Source organism: Dendrobates tinctorius, unplaced genomic scaffold, assembly GCF_039654945.1.
Source record: "Dendrobates tinctorius isolate UK_male_01 unplaced genomic scaffold, ASM3965494v1 ptg000060l, whole genome shotgun sequence".
In the NCBI taxonomy this organism is placed as follows: Eukaryota; Metazoa; Chordata; class Amphibia; order Anura; family Dendrobatidae; genus Dendrobates; species Dendrobates tinctorius.
Genome location: NW_027361728.1, coordinates 24,258,001 through 24,283,813, shown reverse-complemented (window position 1 = coordinate 24,283,813; position 25,813 = coordinate 24,258,001). Strand labels below are relative to the sequence as shown.

General features: G+C 45.8%; 1 protein-coding gene across 3 annotated transcripts in view; it reads right to left on the bottom strand.

Moving 5' to 3' along the window:
* Nucleotides 1-3,726: 3,726 nt before the first annotated feature.
* GNB4 (G protein subunit beta 4) overlaps nucleotides 3,727-25,813 on the bottom strand; it is a 220,355-nt gene continuing 198,268 nt past the window's right edge. For all 3 annotated transcript variants that reach the window (XM_073578791.1, XM_073578792.1, XM_073578790.1), the window contains 5 exons: nucleotides 24,906-25,068; nucleotides 13,284-13,350; nucleotides 12,404-12,605; nucleotides 9,851-10,067; nucleotides 3,727-7,487 (listed from right to left, as the gene is read on the bottom strand). In XM_073578791.1, the coding sequence (XP_073434892.1) occupies nucleotides 7,381-7,487; nucleotides 9,851-10,067; nucleotides 12,404-12,605; nucleotides 13,284-13,350; nucleotides 24,906-25,068 (756 nt within the window). In that variant the 3' untranslated portion in view covers nucleotides 3,727-7,380. The remainder of the gene's footprint in view (nucleotides 7,488-9,850; nucleotides 10,068-12,403; nucleotides 12,606-13,283; nucleotides 13,351-24,905; nucleotides 25,069-25,813) is intronic.

The following is a 25,813-nucleotide window of genomic DNA, read 5'->3' as shown; positions in this document are numbered from 1 at the left end:
TCAGAAAAATGGTTATCAGGTTCAGTTGGCACCTTTACATCACTATCAGCATCATTTCTAGGGAAAGAATGATTATCAGAGGCATCATTATTCAACAAGGCATTGTCAGGTAACACATTCCGAATCCCATCAGGGTTAAGGTTACCCTTAGTATCAGGCTGGGGAGGGGTGTCAGGGACGTAGTATGCAACCATCCTCCCCAAATCATTCCCCAATAAAACATCAGTGGGCAGGTTTTCGGACACTCCCACTTCCCTCACCCCGCTCCCAGCACCCCAATCAAGGAAAACCAGGGCCATCGGGTGCCCCTAACAGGGTTTTCCCCTCAATCATCTCTTCATGGGTCGCCAGATCAGGTTGGATGAGAGTCCGTTCAGCCCCGGTGTCCTTGAGGCCTGTAGCAAGACGGGCCCCCACTCGGACGGGCTGCACGTTGTCATCGATCCTCCCAACCACACCACCCACCAAAAGAACAGAGGCGTTGGGCCCATAGGCCTTGGCTGGGGGGGGGTTCTTCTGGCACTCTGGAGGTTTCAGAACTTCTTTCGGTATACCTCAGGGGTCAGACGGTTTTTGGCGATTAGGGCCTGCTTGATGGTGTCATAGTTATCTCGTTCTAGCAGGAGAGAAACAAACGCCTCCAGAGCTTTGCCTTTTAGCACTGGGGTCAAGTACCTGGGCCTCCCACGGCTGGGCTTGGCGCTCGGCTTTCTCAGCTCGCTGCTCTTCTCGAGCTTGCATGATCAGTCGCAGACGTCCATCATAGTGTTCGGTAGGGAGTTGTTGTAGGGCCATCTGCAGATAGCGGTCCACGACTTCCTGGCTGCCGGGCAGGCCGGCCTGCACCAGCTGGACCTCTGCAGCTGCACCATTGGCACTGGTGCTGTCTTCTGCGCCCTGGCTCTGCTCCCATTGCACCAGAGCCGTGACCAACTGGTCTTTGGTTTTGTGGGTGTTGTCAATCTGGTTTGCCCTTCACAGAGCCCTAAGGGCATCCTTCTTAAGCTGCTTATAATGAGATTCTCCCCTTGTAGCCATGGTTGCCAAATAAAAGATAGGATAGAAAAACACAGGAGGGAGTAATCACAAGTACACACAATTGTCTCAGGGCTAAAACACAGTTTCGGTCTCCAAAACTTTTTCTGCAGGGTCCTCGGAAGAACCGTCCACGTCTTTAGTGAGAGGAATGATTGCTCAAACCAGCTCACTAATGCTCTGACAGGGTTCCCCAACTCCAGGCCTCAAGGCCCACCAACAGATCATGTATTCAGGATTTCCTTTGCATTGCTCAGGTGATAATTGCTTCACCTGTGCAATGCAAAGGAAATCCTGAAAACATGACCCGTTAGTGGGCCTTGAGGACTGGAGTTGGGGAACCCTGCTCTATGATCCCACTGCTCTGCCACCATGTCACAATCAGGGGGTGTGACCTTTGGCCGCACATGGCTATCACATGTGCAGGGTTGCTTATCTTAGTTAGCCCACCGCTGCCAACAATGTGATGAAAACAGCAAGCTAGTCTTGCCCTAACAATTTACCGCAGGGGTTTATTGTAGATATCCCACTACTGCCACAATATGTCACGAACTGCCGGGATTTATGTACATCCCACTTTCCAGTTCCACTTTGGAACTCGCAGCTCACCGGCACCCCCTTACCCTCAGGTCAGTCAGAGAACTGCACCTAGGATAATTAGTCGCCTGATGGGCTACTTGTTGTGCAACGGCTATTAGGCCTGCCTGCAGTGAGGGAGTTATAAATGCTTTGGCTGCAGCCACAGAATCAGCTTATCATACCCGCTCAGTCACTACCAGCTCTACCCACCTAGCCAAAACACAGTTCGCTGCCATCAGCTTCAGTTCTCTATTAATATTTAAAAATTAATAAAAAGGTGTACAAAGCTAACCTAAATTCGTAGCGTAATTAAATCTTAGGCACGTGAATTCATCAGAGAGCAAGGAGACAGAACTAGTAAAATTTTATATTTACTCCAAAAAAAAAAAAGTAGGCAGTGTTTACAGAAGATAAAAAGGTTTTACAATATGAGACAACAGTATGTACAATACAAATAAAAGGATTAAAACATAACTACACTTACATAACGCTTAGATCATTTCAGGCAAAACCATGCTGGGGGAGGGGGAGCCAGACATCAGCATTCATTTAAGATCTTATTGCCACGGCATCCCGAGCTAGAATGAATGGGGGAGTTAGGGGAAAATACCTTATACCTTTGGACTTATGACATCACTAGAGGGGCTGGCTTGACAGTCCTCCCCCTGCTTTCAGAGGGACAATGTGGCTAAAAAAAAAAAAAAAATATTATAATGATCATAACTTGGCTTGAGAACCTAGCAGACCAACAGCAGAACCATTATTCATCTAATATTGAAATTAGCTTTGTAATGACTACACACAGGCTGTCTGTTCACCTCAGGTCAGGAGAAATCCATTTCTCTGGTTCTGTTGACGCTGGCACCATGAAAAACATGGGCTATGAAGCTTAGTCGACGCACGTCGCAGAAACGTAACTTTTATATCTTTCTCAAACTCGCAGCGTTTTATGACCAAATGATCAGATTCTAATGATAGTCTATGAAAGTAGCTTGGCACATTTTGGAGACAAAGAGACCCCTTGCTGTGAGGCAGGAAACCTGTCACTGGTAATTCACGTTACACTGAATGTGCAGGCTGGGGGGGGGCGGGATAAAGAAAGAAAGAGGCACATTTGTACACATCTGGTGGTACTGCCACTCAAACAGAAACTGGTTAGCATATTTTGATCTTTTCAATAGATTGTCTATAACCAAAATTACACCCACAATGGAGGTAGCTCTGCTGTCCCTGTGTAGCTCCTCGATTTCTGGGTTTAAGGAAGGTCTTCTTAGGCATATTCTCACTTCTACTAGGAACGTGATTCCTAGATTTTTGAAACCGGAAAAGGTTCCCTCGCGCTCTGATTTGGTGATGGAACTCAATGACATATCGAATGGAGCAATTGATAGGACAATCGAACGGTAACACTAAGAAGGTATATAATACTTGGGCCTCCTGGGTTATATTTAGAGAATCAGCGGAATTGGAATCTTGGTTGTTGGATTCATAGACGGTGGGTCATACGAGTCTGCAGGATGGGATTACATCTTTTGCCCTACTCCTTGAAGCCCCCACCCTCTTTTCCCTTTCTATCCTCTCTTCTTTCTCCTTTCCCATCTTCTTTTCTTTTTAAGACCTAGAATCTTAGTCTAGGTACCTTCTTATTTAAAATCAAATTTCAATTATAGACAAAGTTGTATTGATGTTAATTGCCTACATGAACAAGCACCTCAGGTGCTCATTCAACATTTACTTTATCTGTATGATTTTCTATAGGCAAAGTGTTATAACTTATAATTGTTATACAATTTGTTTTGTCTACGATAGAAAAGAACATATTGCTTTTACTTTTATGTTAATAATGATTGACATATATAAATACCTCAAACTTGATTTACACAAAAATGCTTTGGCCAAGGAGAAACATGAGTGGAGCATGTATAATAAGTAGTGCACTCCCTACTGTAAAATAAAGGACGTTTGCAGTTTGCTGACTGGTATAACAGCTCTCCGGCAGCAGCCATGTACGGTTATTGGTTATACAATCAATAGACTCCTTGGTGCCCTAATGCACCCTTATTTGAGGATGCTCTGCATACACCTCCAGACAAGAAGCACTGACAACGCCGATCTGGTTAAAAGCACTTGTTTATTGGTTACAATATCAATTCATGGCAACATATCTGTTTCACTGAGCCACTGTACAAATACAAAGAAAAAAAAAAAAAAAAAAAATCAATTGTGGAAAAATATAAAACAAAACGTTTATAGCAAGTGATTATTTCACAGGGAAATCTTTTATACAACAGCAACTGTTATAAAGGGAGAGAGAAGAAAAAAAAAAAAAAAAAAAACACACGAAAAGAAAAGCATGGCACGTCCCTGGTTTTTAATTGGCTTAAAACCTTTAAGACAATTCTTAATACATACAGGATCCAAAAGGCAGTGCAGATTTAATTCAGAATCCATATTTATAAAGCCTTTTGTCAGCAACGCATGAGTAAAAATGTTATAAAATGAATGTGCGAGAGTCGTCCTCCTGTAAAGTGTAGATATATATTACAGCAACTAAACAGTGTCTCCTCGAAAGCAACTAAACCTTGGACTTCTAGGGATAGAAAGTGTAAGAACTCACATGTAAAAGATGCTTTTTTTTTTTTTAATTTATTTTTTTTTTTTTTTTAACCACTCCCTCCCCTCTCCCATCCCCAGAATGGAGACACACACAGGATAAAGCACCACTATGTAAAGAAAGCAATAAAAGGCGGTAAAGATCTAGAACTACTCTCCACTGAGGACCAGATGACCCCGAACCCTAGCACACTGTGTGGTAGAAGAATCTGTGAGGCACATGTAATGTGTTTATCAGGTTATATCAAATCAGTAACACTGTTTGCACATATTACCATACGACACGGCATTAAACATTCTGCATGGATTTTATACAACCAGCAATTGGATAAAAAAATAGAAGAGAGAAGGCCGATGGGGCCCCAAAACTTAGGAAGAGATTTCACTAGCATGCATGCCAGAGTATGTATACAAGGTGCGCCATTAGCCCATGCTTCGTTACTTGCACATACGCAGTCTTCCACTGGAGAAAAGCTCACTGGAGCATGGACAGTAGCCTGCAGTCACCAGAACTGCAAGACACAGTTAGATCAAGGTCCACTGCAGGGAACTGGCAGAGTCTAGCTTGGCAATTACACATGGGGCACAGCATAGAGGGTAAGGGACACCAATTTTCTACAGGCTGATGTTCCTTTATTTAAAATGTACCAGTCATCTGCGCAAAACACTGGGTCAGCCATGCTGTTGGTTATCCCCCCTATTCGCTAGAATACAACGAAGTGACCGGTCTCCCCAATGAATGGCTACGCTACATTTCCTTCCACCAAAAAGCTGCCCCTGCTACGATAGGTGTAAGGACAAGGTGAATAGTCGACAGGCGCAGGCTCGCCCAAGGACTGTTTCTGTTGCAAGGCGGCGACGAGTAGACAGAAAAGGCAGGCAAATAAAACACATTACAGTTGGTGTTAATACAAAGGGTTAAATATTGGCACATTGTGAATCCCACCCCCCCATAATTTCTGAAAAAGAACATCAGAGAGAACTAGAACAATTTGTCGGTGCCGACATCTCACGAGCGCTGTATGTGGGTACCCGGGTGATCTACAGAAGCCACTATACCCAACAGATACTACACACCTGGCACAGTTAGTGTATTCAATGGGAAAATAAAAATGCATCGTATCATCGTGCCCAATGTCTCACATTCACCCAATATATAAAAAGAAAGAAATGGTGCTATGGCTATTAGCTAGCATCGTACAAGACCCGATCACACAGAACCAGGATTTCCCAAACTCCCTGCTGCGTCCCCACGTAAACAGATCTACCTATGTAATGTCGGATTTGGGGGCTGCAGGTTGACAAGTGCCAGAACGACGTGCGGTCAGGACTTTGCAGCGTGGTTAAGTGCACTGACATGGCCGTACACAGGACGTCGTGTGCTGAAGTCTGTTTGGTCTCAAAAAGTTGTGCTCAAAGGGAACACCATTGTGGTCAAAACGCTTCCCATTCCTTCAGTGACAAGACCGGAGTGGAGAAAAAAAATCAAAACACAAAATAAAAGAAAAGATGCCGGGAAAAGTGAACAATACAAGAGAATACTGGATCCCAGTCACAATTTGGTCCTTCATGTTGAATTAGAAACAGAATACTTGTGCATGGCAATGGTGCCGGACTGGCATTTATTGGCACTTTTGAGAACGTGACAGAAGGCACAGTGCACCAAAGGTGATCTACGGCTACCATACACTGGTCACCTGCCCACGGGACTAGTCCTGGCCTGAGGAAGGTGGATTCTCGAATATGGCTGCCACTACCAATAAGTGCACTACAAGTCCCAATACTAAAGGGAAAACCGATTTGGCACTGAACAGAACGTTGGGGGGTAAAGTTAAAAGATCTTCCTTTATAAAACATGGATTCTATTTATTGATCAGCACATGATCGTGGCAGCTGCATTCATCTACTAAGGCGGAGATGTTGAATATCACCGCAAGGCTAGAGATCTGCAGACTTTGGGGAGGGGGGGGGAACGAAGGGGGCATTTGTGCCGCTAGTACAGAGCACAGCGACGTGACGCTACCTGTACACAAAGGGCTGATGGATCACAACTTTCAACACAGGTTGGTCAGTACGCTGTGCAAGGAGGGGCTACAGTATACTATGGTCAGTGGGTGGTCTCCATCTGCAGGACAAGAACACGATGTCTCCCTGGAGACTCAAGGTTTTCCGTTTTCGGATTTATCTGATCGCTTAATGATCAGGTCATTGGGATAAAAAAAAAGAAAGAGAAAATTCAAGTGTTTTTTTTTCCATATTCAGTGCAGGTAGATGGAAAAGTTTAGCAATTTACATTAGTGCATTCAATTCAGGAACTAGAATAGTAGTTTGGGTTTTCCTGCATTTTTCTTGTCCTGCACAGTGACCTCAGTACATCACACTAGAGATATATAGGGGGTGAGGAGGGTCGTGAGCAAGGTTAAAAACTGGCCTGCCTAAATGTGAAGATATACTACAACTGTATGGAACCAAGTACAAAGCAATGACTTCATTTCATCCACAGCAAGTTCACAAAAGGAAAAAAAGAATTAAAAAAACGACAATCAAGTATATTTATCACTAAACTATTGTGGCGTTCAAAAAAGCTACAATTCTTATTCTTTAAATAAAAAAAGGCATTATTTCATATTTTTTTCTGTTTTTGTGTTTTTTTTTACATACAAACATTACATGATCGGCTGCTATAGTGTGTACATTCAATTATGTACAAAAATAATAAAAGAGAAAAAGAAAAAAAAAAAAAAAAATATCAGTACAGACTCAGCAGACTTGAGCACAAAGCAGAAATCTTTTAACCGTGTGGCTGCTGTAAAGGTCTTCTAGACACAAATGACTTTTCTAGCAGCAAAAGGGTTAAAACAACTTAACCAAACCACAAAATAAAGACTGGCTCCTAGACTCTTGGTCACCATGATCCTGTGTGCTAGCCCCTTTAAATAGTCACCAATGCTCGTTCCCCCTTTGAACCCTTATGACTTCACTTGATTTTTACTAGTTTTAAAGAAAGCCTTTTTTTGTGTAATAATCAGTGAATAGAAAAACTTCACCTGCAAATACAAGGTAGAAATGTTATTATTTCACAGCTATAGGCTGCAGCATTGACCTCTCCAGATCTCGGTGGAGAATTTACAAGATCATTCATCTTTGCCCAAGTTAATTCCAGATTCTGAGAAAACTGTCCCAAGACCCTGTAGCTACAGCCATGCCATCATCGGTTACGCCTAAACAGCTCACACGGTTATCGTGCCCGGCGAGGACCCCTGCGGAGACAGAACAGACACAAGACGTTTACATGCAATGCACCGGGATTCACATGGGGGCACGTCAGCCTCAGGCGGCTCACAGGTCCCAAAATATAGCACTACCTCGGACTGGGTCACAATGCAACTACTACATTGTTAAACAGATCTTCAACCTGACGAGGCTGGTGTACTTACAGTAGAAGTCAAAAGATATTCAACACATTACAATTTAAGTTGATCAGCAAAATGTACAAACTTTCTAGCTTTTTGTAAGGTAAAAAAAAAAAAAAAAAAATTGCTGGACAATTAATATAACTAGTGGTATCTTCAACATCGCTGGAATCAGGATCTCTGTCTCTACATTATGCTGCAAAAACCTGGTGAGAGTCCGTTTAAAGAGACCGTCCACACAGACTGACTTTTCAACCCAAGTCCCACTGCTCAGTGCAGCCAATCTTGTATATACACCTTCTTAACTGCTTCTTTTCCCGCTATCTCTACCCCACTCTTTGATTGACAGCTCTGGCTTCATAGATAGAGAAGGGCGGAGGTAGAGGGAAACCAACGGATCTGATCAGATTAATATACAATCTTATAGGAAATTGTATTAATTGATAAGCCTGATGTTTATATCTCGAGTCCAGTGGACAGTCCTACTAGTGATTGCACACACTTACATGGGGAAGGCTGGCAATGACAGCTGTCAATCACTTTTAGGAACGCCCACTGGACTCTTTCATTCATTGAAATCTCTGGTGTTTGCATGGAATACAAGTTAGAGCTCATGCACACGACTGAATTTTTGGTCCGAATGCCATCTATTAAAGAAACGGAACGCACTCAGACCAAGGTCATTCAACAGGGCAGTCCAGATTAACCATTTTTTTCGCCACTGACAATCTGTATCCTATATCACACTCTGCTCAGCTTCTGCTCTATACCATGCGGTGCACAGATCGATCTGCATGTACAACATGACAGGTTCCCTTTAAAGGGGTTGTCCGGGCTTTTCACATAATCTCGGTACATATCTGGGCTGCAGAATTATGACAATAAGTAATTTACTTTGTCAGTAGATTGCACGGCTTTCTAGATATTCTGAACAGAACGTCCAAGGGGGGGGGGTGTTATGGCATTGAAATGAGAACTAGTCGTAACCTCCTACTCTACTCCAAACATGCCCTCTATAGCAACAACCCCACCCTCCATAGCTACAGGCCCTCCCCGTCCACATGAAGAAGCCCTCATCACACAGTAACAAATCCTCCCCCACTAGCAGCCTCACTGCCGAGAGCAGCTGCTCCTCCCCCAGACACACATCGTCCTTAGAGACACAGTGCTCACACATACACTGCACCAAATCTGCTGCTGTGTGAAGAAATCAGTGACACAGAGCTGTCTCATTCACACAGCAGAGGCTTTGTCACAGAACAGATGACATCAGTGACTGCCATCCCCTGTGCAGATTAGAAGCTGCAGACCGGCCATCACAGTCTGTTCTCACTGCTGCCAGCAGCCTGGGACAGTGAGGGAAGGAATTACTGATAATGAGTTATGCATTGTAATCATGGAGTGGTCCAGAATACAGGACGATTTTCCCTCCTCCTCACTAGTTTCACTTTCCATAGATAACTGTTCAGTGTGTGTCTGGGGGAGGAGCAGCTGTGTGGTCTGCTCTCTGCACTGAGGCTGCTGGAGGGGAAGAATTCATTACTGTGTGATGAGGGCTGCTTCATGTGGACGGGGAGGGTCTGTAGCTATGGAGGGTGGGGTTGTTGCTATAGAGGGCATGTTTGGAGTAGAGTAAGAGGTTACGACTAGTTCTCATTTCAATGCCATAACACACCCCCCTTGGACGCTCTGTTCAGAATATCTAGAAAACCGTGCAAACTAGTGACAAAGTAAATTACTTGTCATAATTCTGCAGCCCAGATATGTACTGAGATTATGTTAAAAGCCCAGACAACCCCTTTAAGGGCTATTCCCATCTCTGCCCTTCATAGTTGACTGGAAGAATTGCTTCTAGGCCACGGCCATGTGATTTGCCCAACACCCATAGAAGTTAATGGGAGTCATGAAAACCGTAGCCGAGCTGCATGGCAGACATGGAAATAACCCTTTCATCTTTAAAGCTGCATAGACAAATCTATTGCGACATCTGCAAATTGCTGCCGATTTTTATCTTGCATTGTGACAAGTGAAATGTGCAGCAACTCCACAATGAAGACTTGCAGCCTGTGAAGTGCATTTACACACGCGCCACTCGATTCCATCCTAAATTCTGTGATGGAGACATTAATGGAATGCATGGTCTGATCACCAGATGAAAGGGACAAGATTTCTGATGCACAGCCTCGCTCAGCGGCGGTGTCCGCACTTACCTGCTCTTTCACCTTTCAAAGTGTCCCAAACATTGCAGTTGAAGTCATCATAACCGGCTAGTAACAGACGCCCGCTTTTTGAGAAAGCTACGGATGTGATTCCGCATATGATGTTGTCGTGAGAATACATCATCAGCTCCTGGTCCGCACGCAGGTCAAACAGCCGGCAAGTCGCATCATCTGATCCAGTGGCAAAGGCATGGCCATTGGGGAAAAACTGAAATGCAGAAAGTTTCCAGATTATAGAAGTTAGATTTTAGCTACAGTTAGGTCCATATATATTTGGACAGACATTTTTCTAATTTTGGTTCTAGACATTACCACAAAGAATTTTAAACAAAATTCAGATGCAGTTGAAGTTCAGACTTTCAGCTTTCATTTGGGGGTATCCACATTAAAATTGGATGAAGGGTTTAGGAGTTTCAGCTCCTTAACATGTGCCACCCTGTTTTTAAAGGGACCAAGAGTAATTGGACAATTGACTCCAGGCTATTTCATGGACAGGTGTGGGCAATCCCTTCGTTATGTCATTCTCAATTAAGCAGATAAAAGGCCTGGAGTTGATTTGAGGTGTGGTGCTTGCATTTGGAAGGTTTTGCTGTGAAGGAAACATGCGGTCAAAGGAGCTCTCCATGCAGGTGAAACAAGCCATCCTTAAGCTGCAAAAACAGAAAAAACCAATCTGAGAAATTGCTACAACATTAGGAGTGGCAAAATCTACAGTTTGGTACATCCTGAGAAAGAAAGAAAGCACTGGTGAACTCATCAATGCAAAAAGACCTGGTCGCCCACGGAAGACAACAGTGGTGGATGATTGCAGAATAGTCTCCATGGTGAAGAGAAACCTCTTCACAACAGCCAACCAAGTGAACAACACTCTCCAGGAGGTAGGCGTATCAATATCCAAATCTACCATAAAGAGAAGACTGCATGAAAGTAAATACAGAGGGTTCACTGCACGGTGCAAGCCACTCATAAGCATCAAGAATAAAAGGGCTAGACTGGACCTTGCTAAAAAACATCTATAGAAGCCAGCACAATTCTGGAAGAACATTCCTTGGACAGATGGAAACCAAGATCAACCTCTACCAGAATGATGGAAAGAGAATAGTATGGTGAAGGCGTGGTACAGCTCATGATCCAAAGCATACGACATCTGTAAAATACGGCGGAGGCAGTGTGATGGCTTGGGCATGTATGGCTGCCAGTGGCACTGGGTCACTAGTGTTTATTGATGATGTGACACAGGACAGAAGCAGCCGAATGAATTCTGAGGTATTCAGAGCCATACTGTGTGCTCAGATTCAGCCAAATGCAGCCAAACTGATTGATCGTCGTTTCATACTACAGATGGACAATGACCCAAAACAAAGCCAAAGCAACCCAGGAGTTTATTAAAGCAAAGAAGTGGAATATTCTTGAATGGCCAAGTCAGTCACCAATTGAGCATGCATTTCACTTGTTAAAGACTAAACTTCAGACAGAAAGGCCCACAAACAAACAGCAACTGAAAACCACCGCAGTGAAGGCCTGGCAGAGCATCAAAAAGGAGGAAACAGCGTCTGAGGATATCCTTGAGTTCAAGACTTCAGGCAGTCATTGCCAACAAAGGGTTTTCAGCCAAGTACTAGAAATGAACATTTTATTTACATTTATTTAATCTGTCCAATTACTTTTGGTCTCTTTAAAAACCGGGTGGCACATGTTAAGGAGCTGAAACTCCTAAACCCTTCATCCAATTTTAATCTGGATACCCTCAAATGAATGCTCAAAGTCTGAACTTCAACTGCATCTGAATTGTTTTGTTTAAAACTCATTGTGGTAATGTCTAGAACCAAAATTAGAAAAATGTTGTCTGTCCAAATATATATGGACCTAACTGTACGTTATCTCCAATGAGGCCATTTCCTTCTAAGGGCTCATTCAGACATCAGTTTCCTTCACGCATGAGAAAAACGGTCTAAGTTTCACTAGCGATTCTGTTCAGCATTTCCACAGTGTCATTTGGGTTTCATCCCAGTTTGGTCTGAACTTTAGTTTCCCGGATGAGAGGGAAAAAAAAAAAAAAAAAAAAAAAAAATATATAAAAAAATTTTTTTTACTTTTTTGTATCTAGCAGTCTGATTAAAAGGAAGCACTCCAGTGGCATCTGAGTGCCGCCGATATTTCTCGCACCCATAGACTTGCATGGACGATTTTGAGCTGATCAGTATCAGACAGATCTCTGCGATTTTGTATAGACCACTTGGTCTGCAAAGAAAATTGGCATGAATTCTATGGGGCTGTTCACATTTCCTAGTATAGTCTATCCATAAAAAATACAAAAAACAGATGTCTGAATGGGCCTCAACTGTGGGAAAAAGAGCTGCGAGCCATCATCTGATCAAGGTCTAATGTTTCCAAGCAAACAGCAAGGGAGAGAAGACCGTAAAGTAAAAATCTTACAAATGAGCCATTTCTGCTTTCCCCTTGTAATGCAAAGGTTTGGCAATAGTGAAGGTATATATTGAATATCAAGTGAGGTCAGGGCTCACTTTATTTTGGGGTACTTACGCAGACTGCATTGATATCCGAAACGTGGCCAGTAAAAGACTGCCTACACATGCCATCACGAATATCCCACAGCTTAGAGGAAGCATCACAAGCACCGGAGACAAAAGTCCGCATGTCAGGGCTCAGGGACAAACTCATCACATCCCCAGTGTGTCCTGTAAAGGTTGTGGTCTGCTGGCCCGTCTCTATATCCCACAAAGCACTGAAAAAAAAAAATATATATATATATATATATATACACATATATAGAAGGATGTAGATGTATACATCTATAGACTAAGGCTTGGGTATACATCACATGTACGTACACATCTGAAGTCTGTAGGGAAAGAACTCTACATGACAGCAGGCACCGCCAGCTGATTATTGCCTTTACAATCATGTATACCCCAGTAACACTTGACGTCACTCACTCTGCGTTCACCTATAGCCACGTACTAGTTACAACCGTGAAGTATACAGCTCAGCGGGAGAACTTTGTACCCAGCCACCACCCCCACCCTAAACAAAGCTACTTGCCCAAAAGGTTCAGTGATGTATCATGCACTACATGTCCCAGCATACCTAATTCAGCTCAGCATTCTAAAAATCTGATACCGCTACTGGATGGCACACAATGGCAAACGGATACGGATTCAATCATAACAGCGCCGAGTACCCTGGAAAAGTGACCACTACCTTCTCTCCCCCCATTCATACCATTCAGACACTTAAAATAGAAACACAAGCCATGAAACCTCCCAGGACATCAGTGGAAATCACAGCGGATGTAATGAACTGAAACCAGATCATGACTAGGTGCTACACGGGTCTGGGTCGGTCTTCTGATCGATCACTTATGGATACAAATCCTTTGTTATATTGCTTCCTCAATAATTACCAGGTAGTGTCCCCGGAGCTGGTGACGATCTGGTTGTCATCCAGAAAGCGGCAGCATGACAGGTATCCTGCAATACAGAAACGATGTGTAAGCGACAAGTACAAGTATAAGGCCTCCTGCAAGGAGGGATAATCCTCATTACCATAAGGAGCAAGTCATACAGAAAGCCCAGGATAGCAGTGTATGCAGCACACTATATGTGGCCACAGACACTGGGAAACTGGAGATTTCTAGAAGGAAATCATTCCCCATAAAGGGGTAACTGCAGGAGTTCAACTGGCACGTATGGATAGATCTGCAGACCACTGGAAGACAACTCCTGAAAATGAGATGATATGTTGTTCAAACACCTGCAATAAAAAGGCTGGATTTGCCAACCATCTACCCATACATCATGTCTGCATGGTCTGTAAAACCTTTCATAGCAGCCAGCTGACGGCTTGTTGGGGCAACAGATCGCCCTCCTGACCCTGGCATGTTCTCAATAGGGAGAGGGGAAGAAGCTACAACCCATCATTACAGCTTATCTACTGCAGGATAAATGGTGGCCTGTCCAACTCTTATCTAATGTGTATGATCACTATAAAAAAAAGCCCCTTACACAGACTAAAGTCGGTGAAGGGCACCAATATTAGCAGGCTCAGCTGACAGTAATGTATGGGGGGGCTTCTCAACTGTCCCCGATAGATGACAAATTGGCATGTCAGATTTCAGACTACTGATCCTTTGTTGGTGGCTTATCTCACTAAAAACAAGAATGGTATGGGTAGGAGCTCACTTAGAGGGGACAGGAGGGCTCCTGTCACTAGAAGCGTCAAGAGAGCCGTCTGCAAAACGATGGTTCAACCGGCAGCGATCTACTGTGTATGGGGCCTCAGAAGTAGCCGGCCCATTACACACATCGCTCCATTTAGCATTAGGAAACTCTTCACCATTTTTCCTTGAAGAGCCACAACAGTAAGATAAAACTTATTACAATAGAAAGGGCATTAATCACATTCAGACAGAACCATAAAGTCAGACACACATGAGAAGACAGAAAGGTTCAGCCCTGGTGGGTGTCTTTATTTTTGGCAAAAGGAACCAGACAGATCCAGGGGCAGCATGTATCAGACACCAGCTGTCTGATCTCAGCCACTTGCAGCTGCTGCGCTTCAGAGAAAGACATACTTTAACCCCTGCCATATGACGTACTATCCCGTCCATGTGCCCTGGGACTTGAGGCCCAGGGACGGGATAGTACGTCATAGCGATCAGCAGCGCTCATGTGGTGAGCACCACTGATCGCGGCCGGGTATAAGCTGATTAGCACAGCTGACACCCGGTACTGTGTGTCACGGGCGGTCACGGACCGCCCCCCGACATGTTAACCCCTGGCACACTGCGATCAAACACGATTGCAGTGTACTGGGGGTTTAGGGAAGCATCATCAGGGAGGGGGCTCCCTCCATGCTTACCTGAGACCCCCAGAGCAGCACGATGTGCAGCGCTGCTCCGGGGGCCTCCTTCCCTGCAGGTCCCCGGATCCAAAATGGCGGCAGGGACCTTCGGGGCCTGCAGGTAGCCGGCTTCCTCATGCCTGCAAAGCGCAGGCACGAGGGAGCCTTCTGCAATGCCTGTGACAGATCGCTGATCTGTCACAGCAATCTGTGTTGCCAGTGATGTCCCCCCGGGACAATGTGATAAAGTATAAAAAAAAAAAAAAAAAAAAAAAAAAAAAAGCTAAATAAAAAAAATATTCCCAAAAAATGAATTTACGTACACATATTTGGTATCACAGCGTCCGTAACGACCCGCCCTGTAAAACTGTCCCATTAGTTAACCCCCTTAAAAAAGTAAAAAAAACAAAAAAATAATGCTTCATACCGCCGAACAAAAAGTGCAATAACGCTCGATCAAAAAGACGGATATAAATAACCATGGTACCACTGAAAATGTCATCTTGTCCCGCAAAAAATGAGCTGCCACACAGCGTCATCAGCGAAAAAATAAGAAAAGTTATAGCTCGCAGAATAAAGCGATGCAAAAATAATTTTATATAAAATTGTTTTCATTGCATAAAAGCACCAAAACATAAGAAAAAAAAAATGACATAAATGAGGTATCGCTGTAGCCCTACTGACCCGAAGAATAAAACAGCCTTATCAATTTTACCGCACGCGGAACAGTGTAAACGCACCACCAAAAGAAATTCTTGAAATGCTGGTTTTTGTTCATTCTGCGTCCCAAAAATCGGAATAAAAAGCGATCAAAAAATGTCACGTGCCCGAAAATGGTACCAATAAAAACGTCAACTCGTCCAAATGTCAACTCGTCCCGCAAAAAATAAGACCTCACATGACTCGGTGGGTCAAAATATGGAAAAATTATAGCTCTCAAAATGTGGTGATGCAAAAACTATTTTTACAATAAAAAGCGTCTTATCGCGTGTGACAGCTGCCAAACATAAAAGCCGCCATAAATAGTAAATCAAACCCCCCGTTATCACCCCCTTAGTTATGGAAAAAATAATAAAATTAAAAAAATGTATTTATTTCCATTTTCGGGCTAGGGTTAGGGCTAGGGTTGAGATTAGGGTTAGAGGTCAGGACAGCACGGTGGCTCAGTGGTTAGTCCTGGGTTCAAATCCCACCAAGGACAACATCTGCAAGGAGTTTGTATGTTCTCCCCGTGTTTGCGTGAGTTTCCTCCGGGCACTGCGGTTTCCTCCCACACTCCAAAGACATACTGATAGGCAATATAGATTGTGAGCCCCATCGGGGACAGTGTTCAAAATACTGTAAAGCGCTGCAGAATATTAGCACTATATAAAAATAAAGATTATTATTATTTAGATAATAGGGGTGTGTTGGGGTTAGGGTTGGAATTAGAATTGGGGGGTTTCCACTGTTTGGGCACATCAGGTGCTCTCCAAACAACATAGCGTCTGATCTCAATTCCAGCCAATTCTGCGTTGAAAAAGTCTAATGGTGCTCCTTCCCTTCCAAGCTCTGCCATGTGCCCAAACAGTGTTTTACCCCCATATATGGGGTATCAGCCTACCCAGGACAAATTGCAAAACAACTTTTGGGGTCCAATTTCTCCTGCTACCCTTAGGAAAATAAAAAATTGGGGGCAAAACATGGATTTTTGTGAGTACTCACCGTAAAATCCTTTTCTCCGAGATGCTCATTGGGGGACACAGATACTGTGGGTGTATGCTTCTGCCGCTAGGAGGCTGACACTAAGTGAAAAAAAAGAGGTTAGCTCCTCCTCCGCCGTATAAACCCTCGCCCCTATTGCGGGCAGAAATCAGTTTGGTGCCAAAGCAGTAGGAGGACAACAAAATCAGCCTTAATACAGGTACAACATGTCCAAAACACCACCCTTATATCAAATTAGTAAATGCATATAAATTTAAAAAAAAACAAGAGCCAACTGGCTAATAGGATGGGAGCTGTGTCCCCCAATGAGCGTCTCGGAGAAAAGGATTTTACGGTGAGTTATCACAAAAATCCATGTCTCTCCTTCGCCTAATTGGGGGACACATACTGTGGGACATCCTAAAGCAGTCCCTGGGTGGGAGATTTACTCCCCGATCCAAGCTACATGTACCTCGTTTAAAGGTGCACCACCGCTGCTTGGAGAATCCTTCTACCAAGGCTTGCATCCGCCGAGGCCGGAGCATGGATATTATAATGTTTGGCAAATATGTGCAGACTGGACCAGGTTGCTGCCTTGCAAACCTGTTCAGTCGAAGCCTGGTGCTGAAGCGCCCAAGAGGCACCCACTGCCCGAGTAGAGTGCGCTCTGATCCCTGCTGGAATCAGCGTGCCTCTAATGCGGTAGGACTCATGAATAGTCAAACGAATCCATCTGGCTATGGTCGATTTTGAGGCGAGTCCCTTCCTGCACCCTTCGGGGAGCACGAATAGCGTGTCCGTCTGACGAAAGGGTGCCATCCTCGACACGTTCCTCTGGAGGGCTCTTACCAGGTCTAATGTGTGAAGAGCCTTCAACACACGGTGCACCGATGCTGGACAAAATGAAGGCAAGACAACATCTTCATAAACGAGGACACGACTTTCGGCAGAAAAGGAGGGGCTGGTCTGAGCACCACCTTATCCTTATGGAAAGTGAGGAACGGGGCTTGGCAGGATAGAAGTGATGGCCACTAGGAACACCACTTTCCAGGAAAGGTACCTCAAGGAGATATCCTGAAGCGGTTCAAATGGAGCTTCCTGCAGAACACTTAGGACCAGGTTAAGGTCCCAAGCGTCCATAGGTGTCTTACAGGGAGGTACCAAGTGGGAGACTCCCTGAATGAAAGTCTTCACCTGCAGATTGGTAGCAATTCTGCGCTGGAACAGGACGGATAAGGCCGATATTTGTCTCCTGAGGGAACTTGGGGCTAAGCCCGAGTCTAGGCCCGACTGGAGAAAAGTCAAGATGTTGGGGGATCGAGAATCTCAGCGGAGAAACACCACGGCCTCGACACCAAGCAAAGAACACCTTCCAGGTGTGGTGGTAAATTCGTGCTGAAGCAGGCTTCCAGGCGCTAATCATTGTAGCGACCACCTTGCTCCCGAACCCTGCCTGGGTTAGAAACCAAGATTCAACGGCCATGCCTTCAAACACAGGGCCCCTGAGAAAGTAGATCTGAGCGCTCTTGCAGGCGCCAAAGAACGTCAGCGGGCAGCTGCATTAGATCTGCGTACCACGCTCGACGGGGCCAGTCTGGGACCAGCAGAATCGCCAGCACCCCTTCAGTCTTGATCTTCTTGATGACCCTCGGAAATAGTGGCAGCGGGGGAAATAGATATGGGAGGCGAAACTGGTTCCATGGCAGAACCAACGCGTCCTCAGCGATTGCCTGCGGGTCCCTGGCCCGAGCGACATGTTGGCACCTTGGGGTTCACTCTGGACGCCATCAGGTCCACATCTGGAGTTCCCCACAGCTGACAAATCTGCCGGAAGACTTCAGGATGTAGAGACCACTTTCCGGACACAAGACCCTGCCGGCTGAGAGAGTCTGCCGCCCAATTTTCCACGCCCAGGAGGTGGACAGCCGAAATCACCGAGTGGTTTGCTTCGGCCCACTGCAGAATGTGCCCCACCTCGCGCATGGTTGCTCTGCTGCAGGTGCCCCCTTGGTGATTTATGTAAGCCACCGCCGTGGCGCTGTCCAATTGAATCTGGACAGAGCGGCCTGCTAGAAAGCGATGAAACTTTTGCAGAGCCAGCCGAATTGCTCGTATCTCCGATAAGTTGATCGGGAGGCGTACCTCCTGTGGCGACCACCGTCCCTGGGTCGTGTGGTGGCGAAACACCGCTCCCCAGCCGAGGAGACTGGCATCGGTTGTCATCACCAACCAATGGTCTGGGGGGGGAAAGGTTTCCCCTGGGTCAGAGAGGAACTGGTTAACCACAATCCGAGTGACTGCATGACTTGAAAGGACAGTCGGCACGGCCGATCGAGCGTGAAGGGATTCTTGTCCCAAGCTGACAAAAGGGCGTGTTTCAGGGGGCGAAGATGGAACTGGGCGAACGTACCGCTTCCATTGCTGCCACCATTTTCCCTAGACTCCTCATCCCGGATCGGATGGTATGAGGGACTGGTTGACGAAGTGTCCGGACTCCCTGCCGGAGCGCTAGCACCTTTTCCTGAGGGAGAATTACCAACCCTCAGCGAGTGTTGAGAATCATTCCTATCAAGAAGATCTTTTGAGCTGGCACAAGGGATGACTTCTTTGCATTGACCAACCACCCTAAGCGGGCAAGAGTATCTAGCGTGATGTTGAGAAATATTCAGGATTGAGAGTCCTTAGTAGTTGATACCTTTTAATGGCTAACTGAAAAGATGGTAATACATTGCAAGCTTTCGAGACTACTCAGGTCTCTTCATCAGGCTAGACTAATACAAAATCTGAAGTCACATATAAATATGTGACTTCAGATTTTGTATTAGTTTAGCCTGATGAAGAGACCTGAGTAGTCTCGAAAGCTTGCAATGTATTACCATCTTTTCAGTTAGCCATTAAAAGGTATCAACTACTGAGGACTCTCAATCCTGAATATTTTTCTATCCACTGGCTAACACGGTACAAAGATATACATCTAGCGTGATGTTGACATTTTCCTTGCATTCCCGTATTGAAGGGCCTTTGACCAAGAGGTCGTCCAGATAAGGCAAGACGGACTATGCCTCGAGAATGCAGTATGGCCATGACAACTGCAATAACCTTTGTGAACACTCTGGGAGCCGTGGCTAGCCCGAAGGGTAGTGCTAGGAACTGAAAATGTAGATCGCTGATGGCGAAGCGTAGAAACCTCTGATGAGTAGGAAAAATGGGAATATGCAGATATGCATCCTGCATATCTATTGAGGCCAATTATTCTCCCTGCTCCATGGCCGATATGACTGACCGGAGAGACTCCATCCGGAAATGTCTGATCCGGATGAATTTGTTCAGAAGCTTCAGGTCCAAAACATGCCTGACAGACCAGTCCCTTTTGGGAACCGCAAAAAGGTTGGAATAGAACCCCTGATTTTTTTTGTGTTCCGGCACCGGAACAATGACTCCGTTGTGCTGGAGCGATTTGATGGCTCCCAATAGAGCCCTTGTCTGGGCATCCACCCTGGGAAGCTGGGAAAGAAAAAACCGTCTTGCAGGGTGGGTAGCTGACAAATTCTATTTTGTAACCCTAGGTCACCAATTCCTTTACCCATGCGTCGTGAGCAACATTGGCCCAGACATGGAAAAACCAGAGTAGGCGGCCGCCCACCTTGCTGGTGTCATCTGGTAAAGGCCTCGAGTCATTTGGCCGACGATCTTTGGGATCTGGATCCCCTCCATCTGGGCTGCTGATGAGTACGCATTCTCCCCAATGGGTTGGCTCTATATGAGACCTGCCTCTCCCTATCCTGGTTGGGGCGGCGGAATTAGCCACTGTAGTCCACCCGGTGTTGCGAAAGGCCCGAAAACGTGCCTGAAACGGGTGACGAAAAAGCGGTTTGACCTTTTGTTGAGGGAGAAACCCGCTCTTTCCTCCTGTGGAGTTGGAGATAAGTTGATCCAACTTCTCCCCAAATAGGCGGCCACACTGATAAGGCAGGGAAGTCAAGGACTTCTAAGAAGAAGAATCGGCTCGCCATGTCCATAACCATAGGGCTCTTCTGATAGAAATTGCATTAGCGGCAGCAAGTGCCGAGCAATTGGCCGCATCCAAAGATGCATTGATTACATAGTCTCCGGCCATCGCCATCTAACCTGCAACCTCCGAAATCTCTGCAGGTAGATCCTGCGCGACCTTGTTTAATGTTTCTGACCATGATATCATAGCCTTGGCTACCCAAGTTGCTGCGAACGAGGGAGCGAGTGCTGACCCTGATGCCTCATATACTGAGCGAGCTAAGCTCTCGTGGGATCCTTAATCGAGGAACCACTAGGGACGGATAGCAGGGTCTTAGAGGCTAGGCGCAAAACCAGAGGATCCACCATCGGGGATTCCATCCATCTTTTATGGAGGTCCGGAGCAAACGGATACCTTGTTTCGAGTGCCTTTTGACCCGAGAAACGCCTGTCTGGACGTTCTCTGTGCCGCTGCACTATGTCCTCAAACTCCGGGTGAGAGGAAAAAATTCTGTGCGGGCGCTTCACTCGCTTAAATGCCACTTTATGCCCCGTAGCCACTGTGGGATCATCCTCAATCCCCAGGGTCTGATTGACGGCTTCTATGAGGCTGTCCACTGTTTCAAGTGACCCTGGAGTGTCCAGGTCAAGGGGCTCGTCCGAGTCGCAATCTGAGGTCTGCTCGCTATCAACCACTGGTGACGGGGAGCGAGAAGCAGAGCTTACGGATGCCAAGGCACCGAATGGACTAGGCGACACCATGTGGATTCCTTTCCTCCGGGTCTGCCTGGAGTGAGAGCGGCCCCTGCAGGCCAGAGGCTTTTGTGAGGTGGAGGTACCCTCTAAGGCCAGCGAGCCATTGTCCCGGCCCCTATCTGAGTCTTGAAGGGACTCTATTGCTCTCGTAAGCGACGCCATGGACTGTGACAGTGATAGGGCCCACTCCGGGGGATTTGACACATTGGTCACGGTCGCAGGGGGAGGGCTCCTGGGTGCGTTCGGATACGCAGGCTTCGCATAATCGCTTGCTCTGCGCCTGCGGAAACGCATCCCGACAAGAGATGCATGCAGCATAAAAGAATGTGTGCGTCTTTGCTTTTTCGGACATGCTGTATATGTCCGCTGCTGGGGATGTGGGGAGGAGGTAGCACCTAGTTTTCCCTGTAGCGGGCCTCTCGGGCAGCACTTACTCCAGTCCTGCGCCCCCCCCCCGTCTTGGCTGCTTCCTTCAAATCGCACGCCACCAGCTGTGGGAGTGAGCCAGCATGTAAAACCGCTCTAGGGGCGATGCTTCCGTTCTGCGGCCTAGCCGTGCTCCGAAGCTGGGGCCTAAATTCCTATGCCGCCGCCCAGTGCGGGCCGCTGGAAGTGACGTGCGGCCGGGCAGGGCTTCCGGCCACAGCTTCAGTCGGAATTTTTCCCCTACCCGACCCGGGGGGGTGTCACGGTACACAAAAAGACATGGCGCCACTAACTGTGCGGCACCGCTTGATGGATCCAGCCACCCTCAGCCTTGCATGGCCGGTGGCTTCCGCCGGCTGGGGGCTCCAGCCCTGAGATCTTTGCAGGAGCCCTCCCAGACTCTCTCCTCACCGATGATCCTCTTCAGCCTGAGCACAGATATGTGAGGGGGCCTTGATAAAAACAGGACAGTGCAGGCACCCTAGCTCCATCTATCCCCTTCAGGGGGTGAGGAGAGGGACCGTCCACCACCTTGCAGCACCGCAGTCTAAGCACTGGTGGAGCAGTGGGGGCCGCACAGACTAGTCTTGTGCCTCTGTACAGCCCATGGTTTCAATACCTAGGGGTGGTCAGAGCCAAGTCTGGCATTGTGTCCCACGACGCGGGAGAGGATACGTAGAGGGACACTCGCACGTGCTCACCCGTTGTTGGTTTGGGGAAATCGGACCCTTTCAATAGGATCCGTTGCCCCTGTCACATCTTCATGGAAACAGGTGAAAAAAGTCTGGAGACAAAAAAAAAAAAAAAAAAAAAAAAAAAAAAAAACACACGACGTGTGCCTCCATGGACACTAAGCAAAAAACTGATTTCCGCCCACAATAGGGGCGAGGGTGTATACGGCGGCGGAGGAGCTAACCTTTAATTCACTTAGTGTCAGCCTGCTAGCGGCAGAAGCATACACCCACAGTATCTGTCCCCCAATGAGGCGAAGGAGAAAATATCATTATTGTGGAAAAAAAAGACGATTTTTTTTATTTTCACGCCCGGTCGTTATAAAACTTCTGTGAAGCACTGGGGGGGTTCAAAGTGCTCACCACACATCTAGACAAGTTCCTTGGGGGGGGTCTAGTTTCCAAAATGGTGTCATTTGTGGGGGGTTTCCACTGTTTTGGTACATCAGGGGCTTTCCAAACGCGACATGGTGTCCGATCTCAATTCCAGCCAAAAAAGTAAAATGGCGCCGCTTCCCTTCCGAGCTCTGCCATGCGCCCAAATAGTGGTTTACCCCCACATGTGGGGTATCAGCGTACTCAGGACAAATTGCACAATAACTTTTAGGGTCCGGTTACCCTTGGGAAAATAAAAATTGGGGGTGAAAATATTTTTGTGGAAAAAATATGATTTTTTAATTGTACGTTATAAACTTCTGTGAAGCCCTTGTGGGTTCAAATTTCTCACCACATATCTAGATAAGTTCCTTGGGAGGGGGGGGGGGGTCTAGTTTCCAAAATGGGGTTACTTGTGGGGGGTTTCCACTGTTTAGTTATATCAGGGACTCTCCAAACGTAACATGGTGTCCAATCTGAATTCCAGCCAATTTTGCATTGAAAAAGTCAAACGGCGCTCCTTCCCTTCTGAGCTCTGCCATGCACCGAAACAGTGGTCCCCCACCCCCCACATATCAGGTATCAGCATACTCAGGACAAATTGCACAATAACTTTTGCAGTCCAATTTCTCCTGTTACCCTTGGTAAAATAAAAAAAATTGGACCTGAAGTAATTTTTTTGTGAAGAAAAGTTAAATGTTCATTTTTTTTTTTTTTTTTAAATTCCTGTGAAGCACCTGAAGTGTTAATAAACTTCTTGAACATGGTTTTGAGCACCTTGAGGAGTGCAGTTTTTAGAATGGTGTTACTTTTGGGTATTTTCTATCATATAGACCCCTCAAAGAGACTTCAAATGTGATGTGGTATGGTGTTGCAAAATTGAGAAATCACTGGTCAACTTTTAACCCTTATAACTTCCTAACAAAAAAAAAATTTTGGTTACAAAATTGTGCTGATGTAAACATGTGGGAAATGTTATTAAGTGTTTTGTGTGCCATATCTCTGATTTAAGGGCATAAAAATTAAAAGTTGAAAAATTTTCAAAATTTTCGCCAAGTTTCCGTTTTTTTCCACAAATAAACGCAAGTTATTTGAATGAAATTTTACCACTAACATGAAGTACAATATGTCACAAGAAAACAATGTCAATCACTGGGATCCATGGAAGCGTTTCAGAGTTATTACCTCATAAAGGGACAGTGGTCAGAATTGTAAAAATTGGCCCGGTCATGAACATGCAAACCACCCTTGGGGGTTAAGGGGTTAAAAGCTGCCGGGAACCAAGCCACAGTGGCGACAATTGGGAAAGGCTTCTCGCCACCCGCTGATCGTCTCATCCTAAACATACACAAAGATCTGTTGCTCAAGAGGAACCTGCTGGGCAGAAGCCCACGGGAACCTTCTTGTCCAGTTAGTTGACTGGGGGCTTTTAAAGGGTTTCATCTCTGAAATGCGCTGCGTTTTGCTGTAATCATACAACCAGTGTCTGATACATGCTGCACATGGAACAAAAGACACGCAGCAGCATACAAGCGCTTGTCCAATAAACATGAATTACCTATGCATAGAATAGGTGGCAAGTGAATGACCACCGGGGGTCCAAATGCTGGGAGCCCCAACAAGTTCTCAAAGTTCCCTTTATGAATGACAAGTTCACAACAGTAATTGGTCGGGATCCGACAGCAATCATCATACATTGTCCAGTTTATAGGCTACTCATGGTTACTGTACGCCTACACTAGCCTGTTGTGCCACATTACACAGAATGTGTGCCTGGTTGTCTCACAGATTTGAGTCTCGCCTGTGGAACCTGCACCTTCCTACAGGATGTGGGACTCCTAGTATGACAAAGCTCCAACGTTACCCCTTCATCAGATTTTCAGAACAGAATTATAAGGCCCGGTTACAGTCATGTCTGGATGGTTATTTTATAAGTTCACCATCGACAGCTGGACAAAGCAAGGCCACCACTCATGCCACCATGCACAACTTTTCCTACATGAAACTAGGAGATCAGTTTCACCGTGAGTTTCCAACAAATAGTATAAATATATAAGGAAATAATGTTAAAAAAAAAAGTGACGATGTCAGGCTTGTATGATGGATGGAGACTGACTTTACTGTTCTTATGAACTTAGCCAAACAACTAACAGGCGCAATTACAATCCCAGACCTTGTGCAGGAGACGCACGGGGGCACGCTGCCATCAAGGCATTTAGTACCTGTGTGTCCTGGCAGCTCTCGACTCACTCGCACATTTCCTTCTCTGGTTTTCAAGTTGTAAATGGAGCAGATATTGTCTAATCCTCCACAAGCTACGTAGTTTCCAGATGGCGCATAAGCACAAGTCATCACCCAGGAGGACCGCAGAGGAATGGCGTGCATCTAAGAGAAGCAAGACAATTACCAGACAAACCAGCCACAGAACAAAAAGACAAGACTCGGGAAGTAGTTAACTATTCTTGTGCTAGGAACAGGGGACTCCTAGCAGAAATTGCACATCTTCGTGACCTGCAGAGGTATTCCATACCCCAAAGATAGGTGATAAGTGTCGGATTTCGGTAGGAAGAGCCTGTGTTCGATTCCAGTGGCTGCACTTGAAGTAGCACTCTGACAATAGTCTATTATTCACCCTCTTAGTCATAGTAATTATGTGCCCGGTTTATGCATTACTACACCTAGAATTGGAGTCTTCTCATGTTCTCAGCGTCAGTCTGGTCCTATTCGGAGCCATGAGAACATTTATACCACCTGGCTCACATAGTGTCATGTCTATGGAGAGGAGTCTCAGATAGACTTCGGGAGACCGACTTCTGTGGTCCACAGAAGTCGCTGTGTGAGCCGGGTGGTCCAAGCTGCAGTCACATGATTCAGAATAAGACCGGGAAAATACTGGGAATGGGAACTTAAAGAACTGGTCATATAAAAACAAAGCCACACAGTGCTTTCCTACAGTCAGGTATTCTGCACGAAAATACCATTTACTCCCCTAGTGACAGCATAGTACGAAGCGGGCTCTGGACCTGAGCCTGCTCCATGCAGCACTCGACACTAACATAACCCAAATGGATCTAAATTTCATCAGCTCAACTTTTTAAGCGCAGCTGTCAAGCGGGATGGCAGTATTTCA